The sequence below is a fragment of the Thermobia domestica genome, chromosome 1 (assembly GCF_964235325.1).
Source record: "Thermobia domestica chromosome 1, izTheDome1.hap1.1, whole genome shotgun sequence".
Classification (NCBI taxonomy): Eukaryota; Metazoa; Arthropoda; class Insecta; order Zygentoma; family Lepismatidae; genus Thermobia; species Thermobia domestica.
Window position 1 is genome coordinate 7,939,752 of NC_137454.1, and position 16,052 is coordinate 7,955,803.

The 16,052-nt window shown below is 33.6% G+C and overlaps 1 protein-coding gene across 1 annotated transcript in view; it reads right to left on the reverse strand.

Moving 5' to 3' along the window:
- Positions 1-918: 918 nt before the first annotated feature.
- LOC145665892 (chymotrypsin-like elastase family member 1) overlaps positions 919-16,052 on the reverse strand; it is a 144,107-nt gene continuing 128,973 nt past the window's right edge. The window contains exons 6-7 of the mRNA XM_081733000.1: positions 7,948-8,147; positions 919-1,179 (exon numbers count right to left, since the gene is read on the reverse strand). Coding sequence (XP_081589126.1) covers positions 1,009-1,179; positions 7,948-8,147 — 371 coding nt within the window. The 3' untranslated portion in view covers positions 919-1,008. The remainder of the gene's footprint in view (positions 1,180-7,947; positions 8,148-16,052) is intronic.

A 16,052-nucleotide genomic window follows, 5' to 3' on the forward strand; every position in this document is an offset into this window, starting at 1 on the left:
AATTATTAAGTTTATTTGCTGAGAAATTGTTTAATATAGCAAGTCATTTAAATTAGATTTTGTAATTCGCAAGTGGACCTCTTGAAAGCTGTAATCTCCGCTGTAAGTGTGAAAATGTTTTCGCATTTTCAAAATTTACACGCCTGAAAGGAGGAATCTTTTCGAAAATATACGACTTTTCCACTCCGTTTTGGAAAACGTTTCCAATGCGATGATTCGCAAAAAATTGAGATGAAACACATAAATAAGGACTTAAATAAAACTACAGATGAATATTAATAAGCGACAAAATATTTTTGTTTACGAAAATTAACAACATTCTGAATGTACTTCTTTTTAATTTCAGAACTGATAAAGTTAGGTCACATTGAACTCGTGGTCTCGAACAAGTTCGACTTCTTTCGTAAGAATTCAATATTCACTGCTATGAAGGCTTGTCTTCTGTTTATTTGGAGTAGTCTTTCATTCAGATAATATGTAAAAATTATATAAATAGGATGCATGCAATGTATGCCTGTAAGAAATGTTTTGTGTATGCATGCACTAGCAAAAACAAGCGTTATTTAGTAGAAGTTCTGTGAAACCCTTTACGGTGATATTTATTGAGACTGCATGAACTAAAGTCTCATTACTATGTATTTATTTATGGACTTGGGATACAACACTCTTGGAACTTCATACTTCTGCCTTAGAAGTCCGGTGAATATACAATTTTATTATTTAGATGTGAGAAATTTTCATTTACAATTTGTCGTTATAGTTAATTAAGTCATTGTTTATTTGATCAACGACTATAAGTTACGAGGCTGTAAACACAATAAACGCAAACAAAATTCGTAATATATCAAAATTTATTAACAGTATCTTAAAAAATAAACATATAAAATAAGCATTTTACTTATTTTCCGAAGTGTTGATATGTGTTAGCAATAAAATAATACGTAAACAATGTATTGAATATTATGAATAATATTATAGTGGTTTACATCTTCAAATTTGTAATACATCTCAATTTGTATTGATTATGGGTAATACCCAATTATCCCAGAATTCACCAACATGAGTGTATACACTAGCTGTTTGTTCACGACCACAATAATCAGTGACAAAAGATAGAACACCAGCTAGTGCTTGAGAGTTTGAATATGCAGGACATATTACTGGTCCGCCAGAATCTCCCTGCAATGAAAAGTTATGAAATGTTAGCACGCTTGTTTATTAAAAATATATATGAAAAAGAGAGTAAATGTTAATATTGACAAAATTAAGAATTGCACATAATATTATATATAGAAGTGTGGAAAACATATCTAAATAATTTTAAAAACAATATACCAAATGATGCCATGTGGTTATTGTTACCTCTTATGAAATAAGATGTGTATCTTACAGCAAAGTCACACACAGATTCAGATTATTCACAGCTGGTGCTACAACCATATTCATTATACAATATTGTGTTAGATATATTTGCAATTTGAGAATATAATGTAAACAGGTATGAATTACGGGAAATATATTTGAAACGTTGAGGGGTTGGTTGTTTTCTGCGGGAGCAAAAATATGTGCGTAATTATCAAATCCGATGTTATAAATGATTCCACCTGCAGTAGAAATTACCATCCAAAATTTGTTTAAGTTTTAATCAGGGACCCACAATCTCTTGCAATAAAACATCAAGGATTGTAACTCTTAGATTGAGTGTTAGTGTCTGAATGTTTAAATTGAAAAGAAAATATTATTGACAAAGAATGTATTTTGAACGAAAACAAAATACAACCGAGATAGCACACTTGGAGGTACTTGTGGGTTTCATTGATTATTAAATATATTTTTCAAGGCTTTCTATCTGAAAGCAATAGAATATGGACACAGAAAATACTGACAGAATCAGCCAAAAACGTTCTATGTATCTTCCGTAGACATACGGCAACCACAAGCTAGTAGTGCGATTTATGGTGTGGCGAGCAGAAACTTCCCATTTACAAAAGTTTAAATTGAATTCTAATATTAAATTACAATTAATACATTTTGCGAAAGAATACGCCAAATCTCATATTCAAATACTACTCAAAACACCGTACTATACATTTAATTATCTTCTATCTTATAATAAACCTATAGCATGCAGTTTCTGAAAACTTTTAAGACACATTTCTTAAATTCTACACCATTCAGGGTTATTTAATTCACTTCTTAATCATATAAGCCATGTTTTTAACTTCACCTTCCCAATGAGTGGAAAAGGAATCTAGGAAAAATGTAGTCATGATTGTAGCATGTATGTGAAAAGATTATCGGATTTCCTGAGTTAAGTCATTGGCGAGCTCTAAACACCTCAAAAATTAATCCGGAGCACTTGCAGAAATATAGATTTCAGCGAAGCAAATGTTGTGCAAAAGAAGAGATCTAAGCACGCTTCGTCTCAGGAACGTTTACAGAAAAGAACATCTCGTTTCACATAGACAGTGGATAAATAACGCACAATTTTAAAATCATAATTAATGATATTAGTACTATTAACACTACAACAACAACTATTATTATTATTATTATTATTATTATTATTATTATTATTATTATTATTATTATTATTATTATTATTAATAATGATATATTTATTTATTTTAGTGCCATGAACAGCCAGATAGCAAAAATACAGCACTTAGTCATACAACTAAGGGTTATAACACACATCTTACATTCCTCTTAATATTAATAATACATTTGTTCCGACGATAGGAAGTTACTGTCTGTCTTATAATATATGCATAATTTTATGACTTGTATCTTGTCTGGATAAACATAATCCCTTCATTATTCATTAAAATAGTTAGTCAATTTTCTACAAATTGTCCTTAAAACAAGGATATCGTCAAGCCTAGAGATATACTATATAAAATATACATACCTAATAAAATATATACCTATGTTTAATAAATACAATTATCGCGACGATATATTAAAAGAACTTGTTAGTTTTCTTAAGATTATAGATTTTTTATTCATGAAAACCATTTCTGATGCTTTTCTAAGATTATATGTTGGTACTCTTATACATATTTTATGTAGGCAGTATTCCCTACTATATCTATTATCTAAAATTTTCTGAATAAAGTTTTTCTCTATCATTATTCTTCTTGCATGTAATTCTTGCAACCCCCGGTATTCGTTCCAGTAATCATAACTATGACAGTAGTAATCTTTTTTCATATTTCTACACAATAGCCTAATGAAACATTTTGAACCGATTCAATTTTGCTACATAATGTTGTGGATATATTATTCCATATAATTGCACCAAATTTTAATCTGGTCCTTACAAGTACCTTAAATAGATAGACATATGTGTTTGCATTTTTAAACTCAGGTCACTGCCTAAATACAAACCCTATAGTCTTTCGTGTTGTATGTACTATGTCATTAACATGGTAGTTGAATTTCATATTCATGTCAAATGTTATGCCTAAATCTTTAATCTTTTCAACTTTCTGCCGAGGTATTCCATTTATGACATATTTGCTAACATAGTATTGCGTCTTATTGGTATATGAAATAAATTTAGTGTTATTACAGTTTATTTTCAGTAGATTATGTTTACACAATATACTAATACTATCCTAGTATTTTTGAAGTAAGTAGTTATCGTATTCGCTATTCACTATCCTATAATAATAATAATAATAATAATAATAATAATAATAATAATAATAATAATAATAATAATAATAATAATAATAGTAATAATAATAATAATAATAATAATAATAATAATATGATTCCGACTCAAATCGATATTCTGAGTTTTTGACTCTTCGTGGGGGATATCTGTTCCACTGAAGAATCCTATACACTTCCTATTTTCTACAAGCAAATCGCTTGAAGTAAACCAAGCTATTAGTCGAAATCGAGATTGCTCACGTAGGATCACGCATAAAACTTGGGCTATATATCTTGTTTTTATCTTCTTTGTTATGGGGGAAAGAGAAGCCCCAGTAACATGTTCATCATATTTTACTTTTCCCTTTATCAAATTTATTTATTGAAAGCTCATCGGACCCAAGAGGATTGGGAATGGGAAATGGCGGAATCTTCATAACGAGGAACTGCATAATTTATATGGTTTACGCAACATTGTTAGGGTCGTCATGTCTAGGAGGCTTAGGTGGGCGGGTCATGTAGCTAGAATGGAAGAACGTAGAAACGCTTTCGAAGTCTTGACTGGAAGACCAATCGGAAATCGGCCATTAGAAAGACCTAGGCGCAGATGAGAGGACAATATTAAAATGGATCTTGTAGAGACTGGAATACAAAGTAGAAACAGAATGCAGTTATCTAAGGATAGAAATCAGTGGAGAGCTTTTGTGAACATGGCATTGAACCTCCAGGTTCCATAGGCCATAGAGTTAGTTAGTTTTTATTTATTGAAATCCTTATCTGTTACATCAATCTGTGGGACTTTAATTGCGTACACTTTTTACCTTAGCACAGCAAACCCTTATATAACTTCGTGTCATTTAATCTTCCATTAATGCTATTAATTTCGTGTTTGTTTATTGTTCTTCGTACCTATTATTTTGATTTTAGTGACTCTTATCGAGATAGGTGATAAAACGTCTCATAACTATGTCCTCATATTTTCTTTAAATATAATAAATAGAACTGTCTACATGTCTGTAATATATTTCTGGTTTGTCTTGAATTTTTTATGTTGCATTATAATGGAATTCGTATATGAAAATGTTTCGAAATTTAAGATCGTGGTGCCCTACACTAACTGTTCTATCAAATAGCATTTCGATGTTCTTCGTATGTATAGTTATAAAGTGTTCTGTATACTCAGTTGTGACCTTATAGTTCAGTTTCATTAAAGGCCCCTGATATTTTCTTCTATCACCCGTAAGTCCCACCCGTATATATAGTCCCAAGAGTGTAATGCTCTATTTTGATTGACTTTTCCAAGAAAGGTTTCTTTTTCATTTATTTATAGAAGTTAGCCTCAAATGTTAAAATACTTAGATGCGTTTGTTCTCATCTATGTTTTTAGATCGATATAATTCTTCTACCACTCTCTTCTCTTTAAAATCCATTATATGATGTATTTTCGTTAATAATAATAAAAGTGACATGTTATGTGTTAAGTATCGGTCGTTTAACAAAGATATTTATTATATAGGGTTGGGCCGCAGTAGCTCACTGTTAGAGCTTTCACCTCTGGTTCTTCGGGTCCCGGGCTAAATCACAGCTCCTGCCAGGTGAAATTTGTGGTGGACAAACACCGTGTGCATGGCTTTCCTAGGGGTTCCCCCTTTTTCTCTCACATTCTTCCTTCCACCATTTCATTCATTTCTCATCGTTAGCGTCTTCTTTAGCCTAGCCGGTATAACCATGGAACTTAAAACTCAATGATTTCATTCAAATATCGTCGCATGAGAACCAGAGGAAAGTAACTCCAAAAATGATGTTTTGCTTTTTCTTCATGTTTGGACATAATTTTGAAAGCCCCACTTGGTGTAAATGGAACGTAACGCCATCTGTTCTCCTTGTCGATTATCTCCTTGTCTAACCTATGATTGTTAGCGTTGATGTAGCAGAGAACGTTTCAGTAACGTTCACAGAAAATGTATTTGTGAAATTACATCTGCAGTAGTTTTACAGTAACATCAAGTCGATGCTGATAACTTTTTTGAACATTTGAGCAATTGTCCTTAAGGAATTTTTTACACTGCTCAGAATGATAATGGAATTTTTTTGCGAGGTTTTGAAGAAACCGAAGGAAGATATTCGGCGCAAACGTCCAGAGAGCAGAAGACTGATTGCTGCATAATATCAACGCGCCAAGCTCTCCTCGTCCGTTGTGACGGAATTCGTGGCAAAAAGCAACATGACAACGGTCAACAAACCTCACTATTTCCCTGGCTTAAATACGTGAGACTTATATCTCTTCCAGAAGAAGTAACTCGCGTTGAAGGGGCGACGTTTTTCTCCATTGAATACATCCTATTGAAATCGCAACAGGTATTGAGAACCCTTCCCCCTGCGGACTTACAAGAGCTCTTCGAAAAGAGGGAACAGCATTGGGATCCTTGCATACATGCCGAACGGGACTACTTCGAATGTGACGAAGAACATTAAGATAAAATATATATTTCGGACACTCCACAACCTTCAGATAGTAACTAGCCATTCCCATGTTTCTTAGCAGACAAAAAAGCATGTGATATGGAAATGGTAATAAATTATCAAGATTTACATAAACGTTTATATGCAAACTACCGGTGTACATTTAGGATAGAAAATGTTACCCTCAATTTTCTAAAGGTAACATTAATTTTTAAAATTGCGAGGTTCTTCTCCTCAACCATAGGCTGGTGGGGAACATGGAAATTTTAAAACTTTTCTCCCGTTAGCCACTATGAGCTCATTACATTTTACGGTGTGATCAGGATATTCTACGCTTCCAGAAACTATGAATGATATTTGTTTCTTTTAAAATCAGAAGATTTGTATTGTTTTAGGACTGAAATTATATACCTTCGATATCTTATATGTATTATATAGTCTTAGCTAAAGCCATGAAAGCTATTAAAGATAGTCTCCTCTTACTGCATTTTAAATGATTTTTTTATTTCAGAGAAACAATGTGGACTGAAATGATTTTCAGAGAGAAATACTACGTATATCGCCAACACCGTAATATTTAGAAACAATGAATTTGCGCAAATATATAAATGTTATTCTTAAACCAAAAGCTTATAATAAAAATAATTACAAATGGAAAGTCATTTCTAGACTTGTAACAATGGTATTATATCTGTGAAAACACGAGATTATCCTTTTCTAAATAGTATCCTAAGATCAAAGATAGTTAAGGGATTTATAGAATACTATACCCAAGAAAAAAGTAAGGTTTGAAGGAAAGGTTTAGGAACACAACAGAGAGTGGAAGGTTTCTACAAATAAGAACTATATACGCTTACCAAAACTTTAAACTAAGTTATTAGAAATTATAAGAGGAAACATAAGTATGGGAATTAAAATATTCCCTCAAATATTATCAATTTAATTTGAAACATATGCATATACATTCATTTCCTCGTATTGTAGAATATGACGTATATGATTACGTGAATTTTAAAAGATTAAAATTTCAAAACAGTAGTATAGTTTTCAGAAATGTACAATTGGACACTATTAAGTAGAACTTTCAATGCATTAGGTAAATCCTTAAACGTCGTTTACAATAAATCAATTTAACTTCGTAATGTATTGCCAAAAACACTTATAGTCATATATTAATATGTAATAATTTAGCTGTTATTATAACGGATAAATATGTAAAGTATGTACATGCCAAAGAATAAGTAACAAAAGGGAAGAAAACATAAAGTATATAAATAATGTCGCATACTAAAATTTATGAAGTCCGTATCATGTATTAGTAGAAACCAATGGCTAGATTTGGAAAATTGCATCGTTTATGAACTCAATTGCTTGCCCTGATTTTATGCTTAATCGCAGAATTGTTAAAATTAGGACATAAATAAACTTCGAACCGACATATATTCTCAACAGTGGATTATTAAATACAAGACGAATGCTATTTATGCTATGTAGTATTAGCGAATGAATCATTATAATATATTTTATATTTATTTTGGACTATAGTATTCGAGTTCAGGTGTACGTAGCTTTATTATATTGATATGCATACATTGCAATTATGACCAAAATATATCGACACATTTTAAAAACCTTTTGTGTTATCAACCAAAATACGAATATATCTCAGCATTATTATTTGAAAATATTGCAACCTACCCAAGGCATAACTTTTAACATTTATAAATTCAATAGTGCAACGTAGTATGATGTGAATACCTTAACGAAATAGCTATAGCTTCAAATTAACCGTATAAATACCAAATATATAACATAGGAACTTACATTACAAGCACCTATTCGCTTGCCCACAAAGCAAATATTATAATTATAATTATTCAGCTTTTTAACTGGACAGTTAGTATAATCGACTACAGTCAGTTCTGCTTTCTGAAGAATATGTGCCATCTGGTATGAGTTTGGGTTATTCCAATCAGGTATCCCTGCTTGTATATTTCCCCATCCAGCAATTACGCATCTACTTCCTAAACATGATAAAAATATAAGTTGAGTTTTCTTACAAATATAACAATGCAGCAACACAATAATAAATGAAATAACAAATTTTCTATATTAAAATTAGTCATAAGTTAAGGAGAAACTTGAAGTTAAACGACGTTTGATGATGGTGAAGGACAATTTAGTTTTTCAAAGGTTGTAAGAGATCACAGTAATGCAATTACTACAAGATGCAGAATATATTTGTCTATTTTATTAAAAGTAGTAATGTTGTAGTTTTACAAGCGAATGATACTCTTCTTTTGTTTTCCATTTATTTGGACCTGAAACTTTACTATTAGTATTTAGTTTCTAACAAAAGAACTATTACATGAACGTCAGTAGGAAGGTATCGCAACCTACTGAATTTTATTGAGAAGAGCTTCAACAAATGAATAGAAATACGTAATGGGTTCAGCTGCGGCTAAAATTTCGACAACGCAAGAAACCTTCAACCACACGGAAATACCTAGAATTAAACCACGATTCAACAAAATATTGAATAAAATAGGATTCAAGAGGAAGCAAACAAAATTACGTTTGCTAGAAACTCCAAAATTATATAAATACAAAGAAAATCTTGGAAACATGCCCAAGATTGAAACCAGAAAGAACACACGAGGTTGGGTCCATAATTATTGCCCCGGAATATTTAAAATGCTTGCGTTGGGATGGTTTCTGGCGGATAATGTAGCCTAATGTCTTAGATGGCCACATGCTAAATTTCAGAACCATAGCTGCTATGTTAATATTCTTTTATGTTGTTTCAGGTGTGAGAGGTGGCACCTAGATTGAAAAATGAAGAAAACTAAACAACGAGCTGTCATCACGTACCTCCAGGAAAAGGAGTTAAGCCCAAGAGATGTACATAACGACATGATCAGTGTGTTGGGTGATGTGGCTAATTCCTCCCAGGTGGTAAAGAACTGGTGCCGTGACTTTCGTTGCGGCAGGGGAAGCTGTCAACAGACCCCTGGTGCTGGTCCTCCAACAAGAGCATGCACCCCAGAAAACATTAATTCTGTGCATGATACTATTATACCAAACACACCAGTCACGTTGCAACAGTTAGCATACATCATGCACATCTCCGTAGGCTCAGTGGAAACCATTATTCATGTACACTTGCAATTCAGAGAGGTGTCAGCACGGTGGGTACATAAAATGTTATCTTATGAAAATCAGAAAGACAGAGTTCGATGTTTAAGGGTTATTTTAAAGGTTATGAGTACAGGCCTGAAACAGTTATTTGATAGATTTGTGACCGAGGATGAGACGTGGCTCCACCACTGTGATCCCAAGTACAAACGACAGAGAATTTAGTGGCAGCACAGCAGTTCACCTTCCCCACGAAATATCAAGGTGCAAGTATCACCACGCAAGGTTATTGCCACATTTTTGGGGATGCGAAGGTTGTACTCCTTATTGACTACCTGGAGGTTGGACACAGTATCAGGGGTCCTATTATGCAGCCCTAATCCTTAAGTTACGCGAAGCAATCAAGGAAAAATGGCGCGCGATATTTCAGCGAACAGTGCTGTTCCACCAAGTTAAGGCTCCTTTCCACAAAAACCATCTTATTGGTGCTGCAACCAACGCTCCTGAGTTTGATGTGTTGGAACATACTCCCTACTCACCCACCTCGCTCTTAGTGACTTTCATTTGGTCCCACCTCAAGGGGAAGAAGTTTCACTCAAATAGAGCTGTTATTGAAGCTGTGGGGAAATGGCTCACGGCTCAGCCAGAGACTTTCTTTGCAGCTGACATAGTAGTTTTACAGCATAGATGGAAGAAGTCCATTACTATGAAAGAAGATCTTTCCGAAACATAATACTGCATATAGTTCAGGGACAATAATTATTGAACCACCCTCGTAAAATTTTAAAGCTAAAATAATTAATGAAACAAATATCATTGGAGAAGCAAAATCATTGACGATATTTTACTCCATTCATAGAATTTGAGAAAAATGCTCGTGTAAAAAATACGAAAATGTTTAAATTATATGGTAATATTTCTTTTATAACTTATTTAACTTGTGGATTAACATTATTTTCTTGGTGAAAGTCATACAATAGAACTGGATAATTTATGTGTTAACCAAACATAAATATATTTTTTAATAATAGTGAAATACATTTCTATGGTAATTGTACAAGTCCTCCTTAGCTCATTTTAGTGGCAGGGATTGACAACGCCTAAAAATAGTCATTTTTAGTCTTATCATTAGGAAGGACAGAAAGTTGACAAGTAGAAGAAGCCAATCAGAATTTATATTCACAAGAAATATAACCAAGCCAAATCCAATAAATCTAATTTTCGTGAACGTTAAATCAAATTCTCTCAAAGACTCTGTTCATAATAAAAATCTTATACGAAATGGTCGATGTCAGTATGGAGTCAGGTGAAATAGATCACTTTTGGATCAAATAGTCGCTACTCGTTAAATACTTGAAGAGAAATGTGAATATAATGCACCAATAGTGAAGTCACTTACCAATTATAGAACGTTCTATGTCTTGGTTAGACGGAAAAATTTCCTACTAAAAAAGCATACAATTCTGACACATCACTAATTATAGATTAATGCTACGAATTGAAGGCTTATGCATATACTTACGGAACCAATCTTAAGTAATATAAATTTAAGTTTGAACAAAAGTGCGACTTTGGTATATACAGGATGTTGTCCAGAAGTAATTCTTCAGAATTTGTTGCTAGTATTTACTCAACAATTTGTTACATTCGTTTGAGTAAAATTAATTTCCTTCAGGACATTTTTGTACAAGAGATTTTAATTCGCTGGCTCTGACATGAAAATACAAACAGGAAATTGCTTTCAAATTTTCTTGGAAGTTAACTAGGCGTTGTCAGTGGTTATAACAATAGGTCCTTTCTGGCATTTTTAGCCTCAGAAAAATAAAAAAGTCTAGCAGGGCCAAGACAGACTCTACGGTGTTTGTGGATCCGTTGTGAATCCGAGCATGGCACAAGCAGTGTAAGTTCGAACGTCGTCATGGTGAATATTTTACCAACTGTTCCACTTGCTCCTTAAGGGTTTAATCCCTTTTATCATAACTAAAAGAGAAGTGTCAGCATATTGACATCTTTCCACTCCTCTTATCTTTACACCTATTGGAAAACATGTTCTATATAACGTAAAGGTACACATGCTTTCATTTTGAACGTGTATCCATTTTTAATGTTTTTACCTAGTTTGCAAATCATCGTAAGGCAACAAAAGTTTAAAGAACATTTAAATTACAAAGATTATGAAACATGACTGATAATAAATGTATTAGATCTTTAAACTTTTGCAAAAGAAGAAAACTTGTTGTTATTCAAAATTATCAAACATTGACATATTATATAGTGGTGTAATCTGAAGTACACAAAGTTCCTTAGTTTCTTTGCTCACTCACACACACATTCTTCAGCACAATCTGTACACACTCTTCTTTGACACTCTCCACATATTACGAGGTTGCACTTCATGCATTTGTGTCACGTTTTACTATCACTTCCTGATGGGCACTTCTCACTTGATTTCCTTCTGTGGAATCAATCCTCAGGTATGCATTTAACTTGGAAAGCAACATTATTTCCCAGAATGAAATTTAATTTCTTGTTTCAAGTCCCGTAGAAGATTAGCCACTCCAGTGATGCTCTTATAATAAGATGAGGAGAAATCAATTCCTTGGCAAGTTTCTGTGGTTATTCCTGGTAATTCACCTCTTATAATCTTACGAGCAGGAAATCTTACATTTCTAGGAGGATGTTTACTTGTCCTAGAATTTGGAGGACCCAGTTCATTTTTCTTCATCCTCTTAAGGAAATATGTAGGCATCTAAGCATCTACAGCCATTGTGGTCTATTTATTACATAAATCCACTCACCCTTATAATCTTCTGGCATTGCCTTTCATCTTTACAGGAACTACTTGACTCTTCCCCACTTTCATTCATTACATCAATAGCGTCGGCGTAAGAGTCTACCACTACCGAACCAACATCATACCCTTCATCTGGATCGCACACTTCTTCCTCACATTCTAACATTCTGCGAACTATATCTTCAAAGTCTGGATCGTTCACCAACAAAGCTTTTTTTGTACTAGGACGGTTCATTTCATATGAAAAATACAAAAAACTGTAAAGAGCTTATAAGCTAAATATGTCTCTGAGAAACTACAAATTGTCACCACAAACTATGTGCAAAGATTTAGTAGAGTATAGGCAAAGGGACACATATGGTTATTCTGACCGACAGCAAAGTAACCGTAAGAACACACAAGGCATTCTTGCCCGGCCAACAAAACAAAAAACCAATGCTCCAGGTAAAACTAATCGATATTTTGCGTGATGGTAGAGGTTAGGGAGAGAGAGGAATATATTGTAAACGTCGAGCGCCAAAATAAACCAGTGTTTTCAATACCAGACGTAAAATGCCCATCGGTCAAATATTAAAATATGTGGAAACAGCTTAGGGACGTAACACTAACAATAATTATGTCTTAAGTGGTAGAGGCGCCGGAATTTCCTACTGCTATGGCTATTTGCACTTCTTGACTGGTGAATGCCTCTCCTTGTTTTTAAGTAACTTGTTCTATGTTTTTCACTCCAGTTTTTACTACTTTTTCCACATGGTTTGGAATGGTCCACTAATGCTTCTTAACATAAGAAAAGTCGTGACTGAAAGTCACCGATAACAGATGTTTCTGAGTTTTATTGCCGCTTAACTTTTAACTACTTCAGTAAAGTAAGGAAAGTAACAGTAATTAATGTTATCTGTGACGTTTTCTGCTTTTACAAATGTAAGACATGGGAGACACGAAGACAGTGCGATTTCTGCAACTGAGATCATGATTTTGTATTTGTGATTCAAAGTGCAAGCACATAGCTCGGTGGGTCGATTATATCCCTGGCCAGTACTGTTACATAGTGTGATAGGGTACCCTCTACTCAGGCACTGCCTTGTGCGTTATGTCACTTATGTTAAAGAAATTCACTTTTGGGTCCTATGACTTCAGTATGCGGTCCTGCTCAGACCTCACACAACCAGACTTGAGAGGAAATTCGAGTGAGCGACGTTGAAAGAGACAAAAGCGATAAATATTAACAGTAAATATTGACGTAAATTGTAGTCAAGTTTAGGAGATAGTGAAGTGAAATAAGAAATTCATTTCATTATTTAGTTTAAATAGTACCTTTCGGACAAGAAAATTAGAATAATTTCAAAAAACAAAATTATTAGTTCATATTAAGGACAGATTTTGCATACCAAACTGTGTCTCAGGGACAGGATCAAAGAAAACAGTATTTCCTGCTGTGTTGAAACAGAAATGAAAGGTGTCTATGTTCGACTTCCTGATATCAGACACATAGTGAATACTACTACATTCAATGAAGAAAGATCAGTCGTGCTGTTAAACTGCAGCGGGTCGCAGTGAATATATTTTTTTAATGAAGAAAAATTGATGTATTTTCTCATAGAATATTTATTTTGTGTTGAGAATAAAGTGTTATGAACACTGTGTAGCTCTTACAACCCGACTTTCTGTACTACTGTATTGGATTTTTTTAAATGCTCTAGGGAATAGCAGTACATAGTGATAGGAAACATAATATTGAGATGGAATTTTAGGTGAAGTTAAAGATTCTTTGTGAGCCGCTTTGGAAGGTAATCTTTTCCATATCACCTTCCTTTAATTGAGTGAAAATTGAATTATTTTAGTATATTTAAAATAACTTAAATTAACAGGGTAGAATTTCCCCAAGATAGGTACCGAAAATATAAGTTATACCTGAACAAGTATTTTCGCATATGCGTGCTATATGATGTTTAAAGTTACATTTCCATTTGCATTAGACAGTAGAAAAGAAATAATTTTCAATAGATGGAAACGAATCAGTTTGTAAAGTAATGTACAACTTCTGTAGAGATAGAGGTGAAGTACTATCAATACACCCCGAACCACCTTTAGTAATATACGTCGGTCTGTATGCTGACCCTGTCTCGAATTTCTGAATAAGAACTCGGACTTCTCTTAGATTGGCATCTTTATTATTATTATTATTATTATTATTATTATTATTATTATTATTATTATTATTATATTTAAATATTTCGCCTTTTAGCATGCCCTAGGACTAATGAGTTTGTTTTTCAATTATATTTTTAGGCCTGAAAATATTTCTTCCATTATTTCCTCCCAATATTATCTTCTGTTTTTCAAATCATCAATCAGTTGTGTTCTTGTTCTTCCTGTTCCTCCCTTCCCATCCATCTTTCCTTCTATGGCAGTATGGAGAACACAATTTCTTCGCAAAATGTGTCAAATTCAATTTACCTTTCTACAAAGGATGTTGGTTGGAACTGTACCCTTTTCTCCTATATTTTAAAAGCATCTTCGTTTGTTGCTTTTCTGTGTCCATTTTATGTTCTTCATCTTCCTACAACACTATATTTCGAAGTTTTCTAAATATCTCTTCTATAACTTCTGCAATTCTAAAGTCTCTGAACTGTAAAGTAGAATGCTCCAGATATAGTACTTGAACAACCTCTTCCTAAGTCAAATATTGAGCCTGCTAGTTAAGAGTGATATTTCCTTGTTGAATGTTCATTTCGCTATGGCAAATCTTTAACTGATCTCTTTAGTGCAGTAAGCGTCTCTTGTCAACACACTGTTCTCTTTGTTCTACTCTAACTCGTAAAGGAGTGCTTGCTTGGAATTTTACCATTACTTTCAATTTTTCGATATTGTTTACCATTCCATATATTTTTCCAGTGTTAACTATTTTCTTAATCATCTTCTCTAATCCTTATAGCTATAATAACTGTATCATCTCCATAGCTGATCTTGTTAATCTTCTGCCCTCTAATCATGAAATCCTCAATGCCCAGTAATTCTTCTTTCATTTAACTTCACAGTAAATATTGAACAATTTGGGTTGCATACTACATCCTTGTACGACTTTTTTCCCAATATCTAAACTAATGGTTTCTCGTTCATTCAAGAACAAAATTCACATACGTTATCCCATGTGCAAGGTTTCAATGAGATGTCGGTCTCTGTAGTTAACTGAGATTTTTAAAAAAAACCACTTTCAAAGGTCTCGTCCAATTCATCCGGTCCGAAGCTTTTTGTTAGTCGATGAATAAAAAACGAAAATCTTCATTTACATCAAGAGCTGGTTCTGATATAATTCTCATCAACTCAATAGCATCCCTATTGCATTTTCTTTTCCGGAATCCAAAATGATCATCCTCTACCATCTATTCTATGTTACTTTCCAGAGGCCTTTCCAGAGGTCCACCATAACGCTTCCATTTCCATACTGTGTATGTTACCAGCGTTGGCTACGAAACGAGACAAGACAACACTTTTCAGTATTGTCACAAAAGAGGACTGAACAGTCTGTGCAGTATTTTAACCGGAAAGCGTATGTTATCAAGGAAATATAGCTGTTCAAAATGTTCAGGTTCTTCCCTCCAGCACAATCAAACAACTGCTAATTTGGAGGTGGACCCTGCCTGGATATCTAGAACTGGTTACCGTGATATGCTGTACTTTTGAAATAATGAGACAATTGTTTTTCAATTTTTACGTCTGGCTGTCCGTTTCAGATTTATATGGGTGGCCATATTGTTTTCATTGCATCATTTGATAACATTTTGACCGCCGCCATTTTGCATAGAGTGATCGTAGAGAATCGCGACTTGTTGTAGCCTCTTTCTTTTTACAAGAGTTTTCAAGCGATATACTACATGACCCCTCTTTCCATTTGACAATTTTGAGTTGGACCCCGTCTTGGACACTGCGGGGGACTCTGGAGAGAAACTTTTTACTTCGATCTGTTGTCCTTTGAATATCATGTGACACTTGTTTTTCA